Source organism: Puma concolor, chromosome D4 (assembly GCF_028749965.1).
Source record: "Puma concolor isolate L17-30 chromosome D4, mPumCon1.1.hap2, whole genome shotgun sequence".
Taxonomy (NCBI): domain Eukaryota; kingdom Metazoa; phylum Chordata; class Mammalia; order Carnivora; family Felidae; genus Puma; species Puma concolor.
This window is the reverse complement of record NC_141679.1, coordinates 89,641,015-89,658,006: the sequence shown is the minus strand read 5'-3', so window position 1 is coordinate 89,658,006 and position 16,992 is coordinate 89,641,015. Positions and strand designations below refer to the sequence as shown.

Below are 16,992 nucleotides of genomic sequence, written 5' to 3'. Positions count from 1 at the left end.
TGATTCAACAGGACGTCAGGAAATCCAAGGCAGTCTCTCCGTCTTCCTCTCCAGTTCTTGCTCCATTCCACAAATTTATGGCCGAAGCCCAAAGGGAAGTAATGCCCACGCACGCCTCTGGATGGAGACACTGAAGTGTAGCCACAGTCCGACGCCAAAACCTTCCAGTCAATTCCCCATCCAGGCTGATGTCAAAATTGACTCGCGGTGCATAAATGCCAAGTTCCTTGCTTCATCTCATAGTGAACTGTGCTCGTCAACCTTAAAAATGATCACAGCTCACAAGGCCAACACTGCAGAATGTACTTAAACCTTCCTGACTTAACGCGGGGACTTTCTGCCAGGCCCACTGTCAGGAAGTCGGACCCTTAAAGAAGCCCCGAAGCTTCATTCAAGAAAGATGTCCAAACAGCTCCCCTTTCCTGTTCTTCCAATGGATCTTTTGGTTATTGTTAAGTCTTGGCAAAGAAATTCCAGCGTCTGTTGGGGCGCCTGGGTGGCTCGGTCGGCTAAGCATCCAACTTCGGCTCCAGTCACATGATCTCATGGTTCGTGAGTTTGAACCCCACATAGGCTCTATGCTGACAGCTCAGAGCCTGGAGCCTGCTTCGGATTCTGTGTGCCCCCCCCCCCCCCGCCCCAACTTTCTGCCCCTCCCCTGCGCCCATGCTCGGGCCCATGCCTGCTTAACTTATTTCTAAGTAAATATTCTAAGTATTCTAAGAGAATGGCTTGGGTCTTTAAAGTACAAGTTAAAGATCTTCTTATACAAAAATAATCCTTTCTTAAAGTTGTGAGTCAGTGATCAAAAATGTTTACGGAAGATTCTCAGATAAGGCGTATCTGGTCTAGACGGCCAGGGGCTGCCCCTGCACCCACCAAGGGCAAACAGGAAGAGAAGTAAAATGCTGGTGACCTTCAGGGGCCGTGAGGCTACTTCACAGACCCGAGGGGAGGGATTTCACCTCCAGGGAAAACATCCCTGGGAAGCTTCCCACCTTCCTGTAGGTGCTGGTGCCCAAGGCCTCGGTTTGCTCTGTGAGTACAGAGCGGAGTGGGCTCTCCTTCAGTGAGTGGGGAGGGGAGGGGGCAGGGTGTGTCAGGCGTGATAAACACTCCCTCTCCTTTTGCTCACATGCAATTCTTTAAACCCTTGTTGTTTATTCTTATTTCCTCTGTGGGCCTTTCACTATTACCCTCCAGTTCAAGGAATCTCTGTAATTCAGAAATCTATAAAACAGATCCCTCAAAAAGGAGGGAAGGCTTCGTGTTTTATTTCATACTCGGTTCCAACTGATGAGATCATGCTCAGACTATTCTCAAGTCAGTATACAACAGTCTCCTACAACTTTTTAGAATATGAGCTTAGAGGAAAAGTATTATTTCCCACAATCTGAACTTGATGAAAGTCCTTTTACCCACTTTCTACACGGTCCTTTATTTTGTAATTTACACCCTCACCCAGAGTGGCTAAAATTATTTAAAAAACGGGCTTAGTTGAATACAGCCTTGGCCTTAACATCACACTTCACAACATCTTCCCAGCACCCCCAAACACTGTGTTAGCTGCTGGGGAGCAGGGGCAGGGCGAGGTGGCAGTGATGCGAAGAATCCCCACACGGCCTCTGCCCCTTGGGGGAAGAGAACACAGCTGGTGAAAATGAACGCAGCCTCGACAGCAAAAGTCAAATAGAAGACCAGGTGAATTTCTAAGAACGCAGACATTGGGGCGAGGAGGTGTGAAGGGGCCCGCTCACCAGCATTACACAGAAGGGGCTCCTGAGTAAGACCTCGCCTGGCAAGGGAGGCAGGATTAACACAGGGATCCAAGGCGAGCCTGACACACTGAGGCTACTCAGGGAGGGATCTTCATCCGTGCTGTGGACCCTCTGGCGATGTCTGCGGATGCCTCCAAAAAAAGTCAGGGACGCCTGGGTGGCTCAGTCGGTTGAGAGTCCGGCTTCGGCTCAGGTCATGATCTCGCGGTCTGCAAGTTCGAGCCCCGCGTCGGGCTCTGTGCTGACGGCTCGGAGCCTGGGGCCTGTTTCGGATTCTGTGTCTCCCTCGCTCTCTGCCCCTCCCCCCGCTCATGCTCTGTCTCTCTCTGTCTCAGAAATAAACACTAAAAAAAAAAAAAAAAAAAAAAAAGTCTGCAAATGCAGTGACTATGGAGGGCTGTAAGGGAAAACAGCTGTATGGAAACAGTCCTCAAATCTTAAACAGAAATTTATTTGTGATACAGGGCTTCCTCATTAACGCCTTAAGTATCTACTTATTAATGGATTAAAGAAACAAGATCTAGTAGTAACTACTATCATTTCAAAGTTCTGATATGTGTAAGTGATAATCACAACTGTTACAGGACACGAAAACATCGGATTTCTACTGGTGACAAAGTCACCAATATTGCTAACCTGACTGTGGTTTGTTACCTACATTCTTTAAAAAATGATATACTAATTTTCAGTTAGAGGTTAGTGAAATAAAGTTCTAAAACTTTCCCATCCAAGGAAATGGAGCCCCTGAATTCTATCCCAGACCCCGAGGGCTTTCGAGGTTAACAACTCCTACACTATAGATTTGGTTCAGTAGAACCCCTGTAATCTGACAGGGAGAGGGGCCTAAAAAGAAGGCTGCTATAAATTAGTGAGAAGTCCAAATTATGCAGTTTTCTTTTTAAATAAATGCAGTTTTGGGGCGCCTGGGTGGCTCAGTTGGCTAAGTGTCTGACTCTTGATTTTGGCTCAGGTCAATGATCTCACAGTTCACGAGTTCAAGCCCCATGTTGGGCTCCATATGGACAAGACAAGAGCCTGGTTGGGGTTCTCCACCCCTCCCCTGCTTGCTCCCTTTACTCTCTCTCTCAAAGTAAATAAACTTTAAAAATAAACAAATAAGTAAACAAATAAATGCAGTTTTAGCACTTCCCACTTACAGGCATTATAAGCATTAAGCTAAATGGGTTTCTGGAGAAAACTCCTTTTAAAAATAACAAGTAAAAAAAATATAATAATAATAACAAATAAAAAATAAAGTTACTTAAAATTAGACCAAGGTGGGGCCCCTGGGTGGCTCAGTTGGTTGAGCTCCCAACTTTGGCTCAGGTCATGATCTCATGGTTCATGGGTTTGAGCCCCACATCGGGTTCTGTGCAGACAGCTCAGAGCCTGGAGCCTACTCTGGATTCTGTGTCTCCCTCTCTCTCTGCCCTCCCCTGTTCACGCTCTCTCTCTCAAAAATAAACAAACATTTAAAAATTTAAATAAATAAATAAAATTAGACCAAGGTTTAAGTGTTTCCCCTGGAATCTTCACATTATAATGTTCCTAGCAAATCAAGTTTAGAAAACAGAACTCTCCGCGTCGTCTCTATCAGCAGTCCAAGTATTAACGTTCTGAAAGATACACAGAGCCAGTCCCCTCCATCAAAAAGCAAAAACAAAAAGAATTCTGTATCGCTTTCTAGGACTCTGTGGTCAAAGAAGCCTACGGTTACTGGAGACGGAGCATAAAGACGGAACACCTCGCCATCTTCAAACCACTCTGAATACGACACCCCCACACCTCACCCCTGCCTCATCCCAGCTAAGTTTACACCCACATCGTGGCCACTTTTCCTCCTCAATCTCCCTGATGGGTCCTGTCCTGTCCGTGTGCCCCACCGTGCCCTTGACTGGTTTCCCTGACTCTGCCCACTGCGTTGTACCTCCACACTGCCACCAGAGGGGTCTTTCTAAAATGCAGCTCCGACCGAGCGGCTCTCCTATTAAAATCCCACGGAGAAGGCTGCTGGCAGAGGCAGAAGAGATCCTGCCTGTCACTGGTCAGCCACTACGTACTAGCAGGGTCACCTGTGGCAACACAAAGAACAGGACGGTCAAGTGCCCTGCAGGGTAGACTGCGGTTTGCAGGTTAACAGGCAAGACGCGGTTCCTAGCGTGTAACAGGCCCTCTCAGCATGGCTGGGGTCATCATCAAGTCCGAGCTCCTGAAGCGGGTACACGAGGCCCTGCAGGGTCTGGTCTGCGACCAGCTTCTCCCACAACCCCTGGTCCCCCATTCCAGCCTCCCCAAACCTCTGGAAGCTTCCCCCACCGAAGCTTGTTGCTGCCCCAACTTGCGAGCACTGTGACAAGTGCCATTTACTCTCTCCAGAATGCCTCCCCAGCCTACTTTCCATCCTCCTGGCCTCACCCCTTCTAGTGAGCCTGACTAGTCCTCCCTCCTCCCTGCACCTCACCCCTAACTGATTATCTCCCCTTCACCTCATAGGTGAAGAATCTGTAAGCCTGGGCTCCAGGGTGGACAAGCCTTGTTTAAATTCACTCTACCATGTCTTGAAGACATTAATTTCCCAGCCTCAGTTTCTCGATTGCACAATAGGGCAACAACAGTATCTACCCAGCTGGGCTGTCAGGAGGGCTCCACGCACACCGCAGGTGGAGAATTTCTGCACAAACGCCACGTGTGGTACCTGGCCCTAGGACCCTGCCCTACAGGTCAAGTACTTCTTCATTTATTATTGTTCCCACAATAATGTGAACTCTGGGGCAGAGACCAGCATTTTTTTAAAAATTTCCTTTAATGTTTATTTTTGAGAGAGAGAGAACGAGTGGGGGAGACACCGAGAGAGAGGGAGACAGATTCCGAAGCAGGCCCCAGGCTCAGAGCGCTCAGCCCAGAGCCCGACGCGGAGCTTGAACTCAGGAGCCGCGAGATCATGACCTGAGCCAAAGTCAGATGCTTAACCGACTGAGCCACCCAGGCGCCCTGAGACCAGCATTCTCATCACAGCCTTCACCCTCTACCCAGGGCTAGGCAGGACATACAGCACCACCAGGTGTTTATTTAAATGAACAGCTAGGCAGAACCCCTTGCACTTGACTGGCTTTAGCAACAAAGTAAAATATTAAGTCCGGAGTGAAGAGTGTACCTTAATTATCTGTGAACCTGCAGAAACAGCAGACAGCAGGCTGGAGAGCAAATGGCACTTTACCAGGAATGCTTTTATAAAGATCTAGGAAACGCAATCATTTTTTAAAAAATGGAATGTAAACCATGGTCAAGATCCCGAAACACAGCGCAACGTGAAAAGTACGTTTCTCTGTGCTTTCACAAGAAACAGGACTCGTGACAGGCCGGTACGGGCAAACGGCCCCTCCACACACTTTTTTTTTTTTGTCTGTGGGGGAGGAAAGGTTCCCCAGATCCCGGCACTGGACCCGATTCAAACTGTGGGCAGTGAGCCCGTTAACCAGAGAAGCATTTACTCTGTCACAGGTCCTTTGCGGCAGACTGAAAGCCTCCCCTTCCGCCTGCCAGGCCGGGGATGGTTTGCGAGTACTCACTTCGTGTGTCCTGATCTCCCTGAGAAGGTCATCGAGGATGCCTGGGTCAGGTTAGACCCGACTCACCGAAGGGGCTACCCAAGGGCAGATGAATCCCCGAGAATGTCTTGTTTGCCATTATTCCTCCTACTGCTAACCTGAGTAACTGAACAGGACCATAAAAAGCTATCTGGGTTCCAAAAAGCAATGGCTGATTCTATTCACGGCCCACCTTTTCAATTCAGTTTTAAGGCATTCCGTGTAGGGTACTACACTACCCCGCCCCCCCACCTCCGCACCCCTCCCCCCCATAAGTCTATTAAGCAGACTCTCTCATGACGGGCGTTTTGAGAGGCCAGGCGACAGAGGCAGAGGTGAAGGTTACTCACGTGCCTCTCCCACGGCTTCCCATCCATCAGTCTGCATGGCTCACACTCAGCCCCTTGCACTGCTTTCAATCTCTCTCTCTCTCTGGATCTTGCTCTCTCCCTTCCTCTCCTCTGGATCTCTTCCTCTGCCCACCTTTGCCATCCTCCCCCGTCCCGTGTCCCCTGGGTTCTCCCTTTCTGGTCTCAGCCTTTCTCCTCTTGGGTCTCTGCTTCCCTCTCCTCCTCAATTCCCACCTCTTTCTCCTTCTCCCTCGTCTGTCTTCTGTGTCACCCAACACAGACAGTATAACAAAGTACCTAGGTGTGGGTTAAGAGAGAAGGATCTGAACGCCAATTTCGGGGACTGACAACTCTCATCATCGGGAGGGCAAAGTTAGACTCTCAAATGTCAGTAATTAGCAAGCTGTTTTTCCAAACGGCTTTGGAAGTAGAACTTCAACGAGGCAAGAAAACAAGATTGACCATAATTTGCTCTGTGTTCTTTTTTTAACCAAGGTAATCTTGGGCCCAGCCGACTATGAAAAATGACTTAATCTACCCTCTCTGAGGCTCAAATTCGGGACCTTCCGATTAGGAGACGGACAGTCTGCCAGCTGCACTAAAAAGGACAATTTAAAATTGACCATACGTTGGGAATTATTAAAGCTGGTGATGAGTACAAGGAATTCAATGGGCTGTGTGCTTTTCCTTTAAAAAAGTAAAAAAACAAACAAACAAAAAAAACCCCACAAACCCCCCAAAACTAAGAATTTATTTTATGACTCTTTCTGGGTGTTTAATTATGATCCGCTATTACAGACGGGAAGTTAAATTCTTCCCATATCCCACTTGATCTTATGGTCTTGTATTTACCTTTTCCAGTTTTATTGATATGATTTACATATCACATTGTGTAGGAGTTTCAGGCGTACAACCTAACAACTTGCTGTATGTAGACTGTGAAAAGGTTAGTTACCACAGTAAGTTTCGTTAACATCTGTATCACCACACAGTTGCACATTTTTTCCTTATGATGAGAACCCTTAAGATCTACTTCTCTTAGCAACTTTTAAATATACAGCACAGTGCTGTTAACTATACTATCTATAGTATAACTGTATAGTTATATCTATAGTCTAACTAACTATACAGTGCTGTTAACTAACTATCGTGTTGTACAACGGTGTTATGTATTTTTTTTTTAATTTCTCCGTCGACCATTTTTCCTGTTTCTATTTCAGAACGGCGATTACACTGGCAAAATTATGACGACTTTAGAACAAGGTAATGAGAGGTAGATGTTCAGTCTTCACATCTTTGGAGCTGTGGAAAGAGTAAGATGCCAATCATGAATCAACGGGATTCCTTTTCCACAATTAAAACATTCAGCATGGGCGTAAGAAAGGATCGGGGGCGGGGGGGGGGGGGGGGGACGCCTGGCTGGCTCAGTGAGGCGAGCGCAGCGTTCTTGATCTTGGGGTTGTGAGTTCGAGCTCCACGTTGGGTGTAGAGAATACTTAAATAATTAAAACTTACAAAAAAAAAAAGGATCAGGAAAAGGGAAGATACTTTTCCTTAAAACTGATGATAGAAGTATTAATTTTATGCATCAGAGCAAACATGGAAACAAACTGTCTTGTTAACAAGAAAAACTATGGGTAGGTTCAGCTCGATTCTGTCATGACTTCAGCCATTGGAGAAACTGGCAATGCCAACCTTTTAGACTGCTCAGTATTTGTTTAAAGTAACAGCTGATATGTGCTAACATCCTGCTCTCTGCCAGGCTCTGTGCTGAACAATTTAAATGAAATCTCTCCCGCAAATCTCACAATTCAACGAAAGAGGGCCTACCACGAGTTGTATTTGGAAATGAGAACGCCACCGAGGCTCAGACAGCATGATGCCCAGGACCAGCGGGCAGCAGGGTTGGCATCCAGGCCCTGGCCGGCTGGCTCTGGAGCTGCGGGTGTCACACGAGAAGAGGACTCTGCAATGCCCTAGCCTCGAAACTGTCTGCATTTAGGGACCTCTCAAAGGAACCTCATGCAGGTATAAATGCAAACAGTCAGCACTTTATTGATTTCAAAACCTTCACGTGAATCATCTCCTAGGTCCCCAAAACGATCCTCTCAAGGTTGGCTGGACAGAAGGATGTTGGTTATTTCTGTCTTAGAGGCAAAGAAACAGAGAGGCTGAGAGAGGTTAGACAAAAATGGATCTCCTGACTCCAAATTCAGAAGTATTTCCAAAGGGCACAGGGGCCTTTCTCCTCCTCCTCTCTAGAAACCTCACAGCGGTGGTATGCAAATAAGGCAAGGGTGTCTACAAAGCGCTTGGTGCCAGCGCCTGTCACATCATAAATGCTCACCAGTTTTAATGTCACCTCAAGCGAGGAGAACTGGCTGGCTTTCCATTAGGTTCCTGGAAGAGGCTGGCATTTTCTTTGTTACTAAACAAGGGAAGCACGTGATGAGCCCAGGAGAGAGTATTTAGAGAGCCTGAGCTGCTCTACAGAAGTTCCAACACTGTACATATCTGTGCAGCTGGCACCACATAAAGTATTTGTCAGAAAGTTAACTGCTGAAAAGCAGCATTTTAAAGCGGCCCTTAAAATACATTTTGAAAGTTCAAGAAGAGTTCACTTCACATTACTTTTGATTCCACACTACAGAGCTAGCATATACATGTACAATATTCATGAACGATGTATGCAAATACACACATAAACAAAGAAGAGTGAACTGGGAAAAAAAAAAAAAAAATTCAAATGACCAGTGCTCGGGGCGCCCAGGTGGCTCAGTCGATTAAGCGCCTCACTTCGGCTCAGGCATGATCTCATGGTTCGGGGGTTCGAGCCCCAGGTCAGGCTCTGTGCTGACAGCTCAGAGCCTGGAGCCTGCTTCGGATTCTGTGTCTCCCTCTCTCTCTGCCCCTCCCCTGCCCGTGCTGTCTCTCCCTGTCTCTGTGTGTGTGTGTGTGTGTCTCTCTCTCTCTCAAAAATAAACATTAAAAAAATTTTTTTTACATGGCCAGTGTTCATGTTTTCTTCCACATCTCTAGGGGGAAGCAATAATCAGAAAGCTGGGTGTTTGAAGTCAACCTAAGATTCTAAAGCTAAATGTGGTCATGGTGAATACATACTGCCTATAAACACACATTTTCACAAAGTTGGAACACAAAATTCAAATGTTTTAAACGCTTATTATACGCATACAATATCTCCAGAAGGACACGCAAGAAAACTCCTGAGTGATTGCCTCTGGGTAGGGAAATGGGTAGGAGACACAATTACTTTTCACTAAATACCCTTTTAGAATGTTCTTTTTTTAAAATCATGTACAGCTATTTTAATATACATTTAAATTTTCTTACTTCTGCAAAAGATGATCATTTTTATCAGTATTAGTTTTCCAGAAAAGAAAGAATAGCCTTATTTCAGACGTTCTTGAAGCTACCATTTCCACATCCACAGAGCGTGCCAAAGGTCACAGTCACAGTTGGTAAAGCACCGAATGGCTGAAAGTCGGCTCTCTGGAGCCAGACGGTATGGGTTCAAATCCCAGCACCACCACTTGCTAGCTCTGGGACCTTAGACAAGTTTCCTAACCTTCTGGGGCCTTAGGTTCCTCATCTGTAAAGTGGAAATAACCACAGGGCCATCATGAGAAACACGCACACCGAATCATATAGAAATACTGAAACACTGCTTGGCATACAGTAAGCGTTTAATTGTTGCTTTGACAGCGAGGCCTGGGGAGCGCATAGATGCATGATCAGGTCGCATTCACGGCGGGAACCATCTTTGACAGAATGCAAAAGCTGACTACATTCGACTCTCTGTGCCCTGAGCGGCCTGCGCCCTGAGAGGGTGTCAATAAACACTGATTGATTGACTTAGGATGTCAGTAAAAAACAGAAAGTCTGGACAGGAAGCAGTAAGACGCTTTAGATGAGAGCCACCCCCTAAAATAAAAACCAATAATTCAACTATGCACTAAATCTCCAGTTTACCCCAAGAAAACAGTCTGCCCTAAATCTCCGGTTTACCCCGAGAAAACAAAAACAATGTCACAGCTCTGCAGCTACAAAAGTCCAGTTCATCTACTCCGCCCGTGGGCGTCCATCTGCAAATGGAGATAATGCCTAACACTAACTCGATACAGATGTAAATGAGAATGTGCTCAGAATTTTGAGCAACTTGGAAAATAAGCGACGCATGAACTGAAGATGATTTTGGCCGCTTCAAATGCCAACTTTCAGGGACAAATAAACCATCTCCTCCCTCCAAATGGTGGATTTTGTGAGCCGGCTGGAAGGCCCAAAATCGCAGGCAGGGAAGAGGGATGGATGTCCACATCCTGTGAAAGCAAGAGCAAACAGGTTTCACCTGCATCACTGGTGTTTATGGTTTAAGCTGCTTATGTGACTCCAGGCAGGCCCTCAAATCAGAAAGGAAAAAAAAAAAAAAAAAAAAAAAAAAAAAGGTGGCTGGTGAGGGTCACGGGGGTATTGAAAAAAAAAGGTTGGAAGGAAAAGAGGTTAGACCATTTATGAGGCCTTCGTTTATTTCTCCTTCCTTTTAAAAAGAAGTACGTTACAACTTCATGGCACACTAGCAGCAATCCAACTTGTTCTCAGATGAGCTTTACGTTTCTATTCCTATTTTAAGTCCTCAGTGAAAATGACAGAGAAATACCAGCAGGATTTCATCTGGGATGTCCGGTCCCTAAGTCAGATCAAGTCCAAAATGACGACCCCCATGCACCCTCCCCGGTTCACTTTCTTTCAGTTGTTACTTAGCAAAGAAAAGGAAAGGCAACAGGAAAGAAGGACACAGGGGATGAGAGAAGGAAAGGAAAGCAGAACGGAAAAAAGGCAAAAAGAAAGATGCTCCTGGCTCTGCACTTTATGGAGCGAACCCAACATGAGGTCCCCCCCTCCCCCGCCAAGTACGCTGGACTCATTCACAAGGCCTTCCTCAAATGTGTAACTTCGCTTCCCCCATCCTCGCGAAAAGGGAGAATTCCTAAGACCTCTTCGTGGTCTGCAGATAAGAGTGGGTTGGGGGTTGCGGGCGCGTGGGGCGTGGGGTAGAAAAATCACTTGAAATTCCGTACCCATAAATGGTAGAGCGGTGTTCCTTTGTACACGACACTTAATGAGAATCACATGTTTCACAAACACGGGTCGACCTTTTTGACACATAATTCCCAATTCACGGTGGAAATTCCACAACGTGGGCTCACAGGGCCGTTCGGGCCTGTAGAGTTCGCTTTCTCAAACTTTCTCGGGGAGAGCCCCCCCCCCTCCGGCTGGGGGCCCGGAGACATCGCCATCCCGGCGTGGGCTCCCAGGGTAGGGCGCGGGGACCGGAGCCCCGCACCCTCCCGCTCGGCCCGCAGCGCCCAGGCGGGGTCGCGGGAAAGACCAGGAGAGAGCAAGAACGCGGGGGGGGGGGGGGGGGGGGGCAGAGAAAGGGAAAAGGAAGGGAGGGGCAGGGAGGGCGCGGAGGGAGCGCGCGCGGGCGGGCGGGCGCGGCCCGAGAAGGCCGGGCCCGCGGCCCCGCCGCCGCCTCGAGCGCTCGGCGCCAGCCGGCGCTTACCTTCCAGGTAGCAGCTGGAGGACGAAGAGAGCCCCTTCTTGGATTTGCAGCCCACCAGCTTCAAGCAGATCTCCAACATTTTCGCGGGCCGGCGGCGTGGGGGCCGGCGCCCCCCGGCTCGCTGCGCCGCGCGCTCAGGCCCGGCGCGCCCCGCTGGCCCCGCGCGCCCTCCCGCGCCCCGGCGGCCCCGCCACGCCGCCTCGCCGCCGCCCCGCGCGCCCGCCCATGGCCGCGGCCGCGTCTCCGTCTCCGCTCCGGACGCGCCTGTTAACAAAGGGCCCCGAGCCCGGCCCGCGAGGCCCGCCCCCGCCGCCGCCTTAACCCCCTCGGCGCCGCGCCGGTCGGCCGGCCCCGCTCGTCGCGGGCGATCGGCAGGCCCGACCCGGCCCGGCCCCCTTGCCGAGATCCAAAACCAACCCGGGGCCGGTTTCTAGGTCCACACGGGTGCTGATTTCAGGTGCAGCACTGAGTGGTTCTCAACGTTGCCAAGTCCTAACGGCCCAAGAAAGACACACGGGCTACTCTGGCTGCCGCCAGCGCAGGCCTGCTCGGCCACCACTTTTGCAACCTCGAGCATCTCTGTGGCGAGACGCCAACCTGCACCGCTTACAGCCCAGCTCGGCGGGTGCGCGGGGCTCTGGCAAACGCTGTGTCCCCAAAATGTTGGTGAATAATGCGGATTCCTCTGCAGCTACCAGTGCTGGTCTCATTTCATGTTCACGGAGTTTACAGTGATTAAGGCTAACTCAGTGGGTGTATAAAGAATGAATAATCAGAGCTAGAACCCACATGACAACCTCACAGGTATGCAACACGTTTGTCAAATCCTACATTCAGACTAGGAGATGGTTGGAAACGGGAGGAGAGGTGTGAGTTCAAGTTCAAACATGATTTCTGATTATATGTAAAGGGAATTGAGCTTTCACAAGGAGAAATCCTCAGAGGCAGGGCCTGGGTCCCTTCTTTGCCTTATTTTCTTCCACAGGGATTTTTTTTCCCCCTTGGTTTGGTGAGTGCCACGGGGTACCGTTTTTTGAAACCCATTTCATTGCCGTTCAGGGCTCAAATATTTATAGCTCTGGTTAGGACTGATCATATACAATATTATAACAAAATAACAATAATCACAATGGTGTATTATGTGACACAAAATCAGAAATCTAGATCAGCGGGAAGTAACAGGGAACCCAATCATACCAACGAATTTAATAAAAATCATATATATTTCAGTAACAATAAGAAAAGGAATTTAATAAGTAGTACGAAGTAACTGCACTGCAACAGAGAAAAAAATCAACGTAGCTCACATCTTAGAGCACATGAGTAGTAATAAGAAAGGATGCGTGGAAGATCTTAGGAGTAGATCTGATGTGCGTCAGACTCTTAGGAGAAACATGGTCCATTCGTTACAACACTGCGTTTGCACAACGATCCTGTGAGGACTGGGGTTGTTACTATCCCAAATCTTCAGGGTAAGACCTGGTAGTCAGGAAAGTCAAGCACCCTGCCCAAGGTCCCGTAGTTGGAAACCAACGCTGGTCTGCCTGGTTCCAAGGATCAGGCTCCTGACCGGGGGATTACACTGTACCCTCTCATCAACAATAAATTCCAAATGGATTAAAGCCTTGGAGATCTGTATCTTTGGTTAAATAGCTAACATATCGGGGCGCCTGGGTGGCTCAGTCGGTTAAGCGTCCGACTTCGGCTCAGGTCATGATCTCACTGCTCATGGGTTTGAGCCCCGTGTCGGGCTCCGGGCTGACAGCTCAGAGCCCGGAGCCTGCTTCGGATTCCGTGTCTCCCTCTCTCTCTGCCCCTCCCCTCCCCATATAAACAAACATTAAAAAAAAAATAGCTAACATATATTTCAGAGCCAGTGTTGGTTAAGAGACCCTGGCTACAAACGGTCAACCCCAGAAGGCAAAGCTGGACTCATTTGTTACACTTTCCAGCCTATCCTGTAACAACAGAAACCTGGGTATCTTGGAATGGCTAAGTAACAAGATCTTCACGTAGGTCTGCCAAATATAGCACATAAAAATTCACAAGTGGACTGGACGTGACTAGTGCGTATCACCGGGGTTCTCAGCCAGGGCATTAATAACTTTTCGGAAGTGTCCTACCGAATTGTGATCAGTGTACAAAATGTGTTTTTCCTGCAACTGAGTGGCTAGTGCTGTGGTACCAGCTCAGGCCTCATGAGCACCTAAGAAGGCACGGGCAGGAAAGTAAGTGCACAGTTCCCACCACCTGCAGACACAAGAGACAAGCGCGGTGACTGTGGGTGCCATCTAGACTCTGGGAGACAACGCTCATTCTGCTAGAGGGCCTGCAGGTAGTGCCAGCTGACTGGCTTGGTGTTGTCTTGAACCTTTCAAACTCCCAAACGTAGCACCAAAAATAGAATTGAAAGGGTGCCACCAGGACAAACTGAAAAATACAGTATCTGTTTTGGTGCCCTTCCGGAAAGTTCTTTATTATTGGACCAAACAATAATAAAGTGTGTCATTGATACAGCATTTCAGGTTTAAAGAGCCAGACTCAAATCGGCAGCTTAGTGCCAACAATCATACGTTGGCAGGCATTTTTGCGGCTCTGACCGCATCCTTGAATACTACCAGTTAATACAGGTCCGAATACTTGTTTGCATGTGAGGCACTTTATGTTGGGATGTAAGTTTATTTTAAAAGGCTAATGGCGGGGCGCCTGGGTGGCGCAGTCGGTTAAGCGTCCGACTTCAGCCAGGTCACGATCTTGCCGTCCGCGAGTTCGAGCCCCGCGTCAGGCTCTGGGCTGATGGCTCAGAGCCTGGAGCCTGTTTCCGATTCTGTGTCTCCCTCTCTCTCTGCCCCTCCCCCGTTCATGCTCTGTCTCTCTCTGTCGCAAAAATAAATAAACGTTGAAAAAAAAATTTTTAAAAATAAAAGGCTAATGGCTATTACTAATATTCTCTTCTTGAATCTAAAATGATCTTATCCTCTTAAATCCTCTTAAAATGAGTAATGCTTATAAACTGCATCCAAACCTTTTAAATTATAGTTATAAAAGCATGCATCAACAGGTCTGGCGAAACACTCTGAATCAGCAACAACAAATATTGAAAGTTTTGCCAACCTGTACACTACCAGACCAAACTGGACTACCAGATCCAGCTTTTGATGCGTTTGAAACTCATTTGCAAGGTACAAAAGGCGCTGTTACAAGCAAATAAAGGCGAGCCCCGATCTTCTTACAAGAATGAAAAAAAGACCCGAGAAAGGTTTCCCTTGAGCAACCTTAAACCCAAAGGCATGAACTTACACAAGCAAAGAAACGAAAAAGATGTGAACTAACGTGTTGGTTTGGTTGCATCCAGTTTGGGAAAGAAACAGACTTTTAATGTGCACCTGATACGTGCCAGGCACCAGTGTTACAACGATCCCATGAACTTTGGGTAGTTTAATTCCATTTCACAGATAAGGAAACTTGGGGGGATGGGGAGAGGGCTCTGTCCAAGTTCACACAGCTCCGGAAGCGGTATGGTCCAGAGCCCCTGACCTTTCCAAAATGGCACATGATTTTCAATTTAAGTGAAAGGGTAAGATAAGCAAAGCTAGAGGTTGAAATAAAAATCATTAGGCTGCATCCTTGGTGGGTGGCTTTGTGTAGTGTTCCGCACGCTGCTATCTCTGGCGTCCGGAGCGGAGTCCTAGAGGGGGACAACATGCCAACTGCCAAGCAACTAGCTGACATTGGCTACAAGACCTTCTCTACCTCCATGATGCTCCTCACTGTGTACGGGGGCTACCTCTGCAGTGCCCGAGTCTACCACTATTTCCAGCGGCACAGCTCCCGGCGCCAGGCTGCAGAAGAACAGAAGACCTCAGGAGTCCCGTAGAACCGGGGGGCTATTTTCCTTGAACAGAGAGGCCTGAGGCATGCTGTGGAACGATCTCACCTGCACTCGGTTCCAAGTCAAGAGAACTAGGGCCTTAATGGTTTCCAAATCCTGCTGAGAAAAAGTGCCCATGTTTTCTCTGATACTCCATCTTGGGGAGGCTGTTGAATCACAACAGGAATGGGAGGATAAGGCAGACATTAAATATTCTGCCGTGTGAAAAAAAAAAAAAAAATCATTAACCGTTAGGGAAAACGTCTTAAAAGAAAACAGTTCAGAAAACTAGAACTATTGAAGAATATTTTAAAACATATTAAGTATATATCATTTTTTTATTTTCTAGGTTTACTTATTTAGAGAGAGAGTGCACATGTGAGCATGAGAGGGGCAGAGAGAGAGAGAATCCCCAGACTTCTCCAGGATGTCAGAGCAGAGCCCAATGCGGGGCTCAATCTCATGAACTGTGAGATCATGACCTGAGCCAAAACCAAGAGTCAGCTTAACTATCTGAGCCACCCAGACACCCCTTATATATATACTTTTTAAATGTTTATTTATTTATTTTGAGAGGGAGAGAGTGTGTGTTGGAGGGGCAGAGAAGGAGGGAGAGAGAGAATCCCAAGCAGGCCTCAGCACAGAGCCTGACATGGGGCTCGAAGTCAAGAACCTTGAAATCATGACCTGAGCCGAAATCAAGAGTTGGACGCTTAATGGATTGAGCCACCCCCGTGCTCCAAAAACCACTGTTTTAGAAGAGAGAAGAGGTGCTTGTTTTCACTGGAAATAGGACAAACGTGAATGGATTTTTCTAAAATTTTCTCATTTGAAACCAATTTTTTCCTCAATCTAGGAAACACACAACTCTAGAACAAGTCACCAAAAGAGGACCCTTCTCTTAAAGATTTTAGGCTAAAGACAAATTTTTTTTTAAGTTTGGAGTTCAGTCCTATTTAAATGTGGGGGGGGGGCAAAAGTGGGTCAAGGGAAGGAGACAGGAGCTGCAGGATGGGGGGTCAGGTGGAAGGGAGACAGGTGAATCTGACATGGGGCCTGGTGTGGAACCCCCCCGGACCAGATGATCCCAAATGTGACAGGCTCCTTCACTGTTTCTGGCCCAGCCAGTAACTTTGGGGGGTGGGGGGCGGGAGAGCAAAGATCTCGAAGTAAGTGCATGCTATTTTACATGCACCTGCCAACAAAGCCCACTTCCTCTGACTCTGCAAACACTCTCCCGCGAGAGCCTGCTGGGTCCAGTGTGGGTCCAACAAAAGGAAAATGTGGCTCAGAAGACCACATCAGTCAGTCACATCCATTTTGGCCACTGTACAAGGACACACGTGCATCTCTTACAAGTTTTCCCATGAGATAGCACTACCTGGGGGTCAAGTGTCACAAAGGCCTGCTGACTCTGGACTGGTAAGACGGGGAGGCAACACGGCAGAGGCTGAATGAGCTACTCACACAGCCTAGCTCCGAACGGCACGTGTACATCGTCCACTGTGGTGGCCTGGGCAACTGACTTCACCTCTCAGAGCCCTCATTTCTTCAACCGTTAACACTGGGGGTGAGGGGCTATCTCACAGGGTTACGAAGATTAAAAATAATGTATGGAAGGTGCTCCATATACAGGAGCTATTGTTATTTCCAAAAGAGCCCCCTTACCAGATCAGATGATGGTCTGTGTTCCTGCATAAGTCTTACTGGGACTAACTCGAGAGCTAAAATTAACAAATGTGATATGTGAAAATGATTCCAGAAAGCACAGTCTGAGGGAGTGAAAGTAGTCTGGAGGTTTTCCAAGGGACAAGGAATCCATTTA

At 47.9% G+C, this 16,992-nt stretch overlaps 2 protein-coding genes across 3 annotated transcripts in view; one reads left to right on the top strand and one right to left on the bottom strand.

Annotated features, from left to right (window-relative positions):
- Positions 1 to 16,992, bottom strand: part of ABL1 (ABL proto-oncogene 1, non-receptor tyrosine kinase) — a 150,704-nt gene that overhangs the window by 40,264 nt on the left and 93,448 nt on the right. Inside the window, exon 1 of one of the 2 annotated variants that reach the window (XM_086684290.1) lies at positions 11,297 to 11,478. The exons of the other annotated variant lie outside the window; for it this stretch is intronic. Coding sequence (XP_086540416.1) covers positions 11,297 to 11,375 — 79 coding nt within the window. The 5' untranslated portion in view covers positions 11,376 to 11,478. Of the gene's footprint in view, positions 1 to 11,296; positions 11,479 to 16,992 lie in introns of those variants that run through there. 2 annotated transcript variants of the gene reach the window in all.
- LOC112871754 (cytochrome c oxidase assembly protein COX14) lies at positions 14,920 to 15,408 on the top strand. The gene has a single exon (XM_025934825.2). It carries the CDS (start codon positions 15,000 to 15,002, stop codon positions 15,171 to 15,173), a length of 174 nt encoding a protein of 57 aa, XP_025790610.2. The 5' UTR covers positions 14,920 to 14,999; the 3' UTR covers positions 15,174 to 15,408.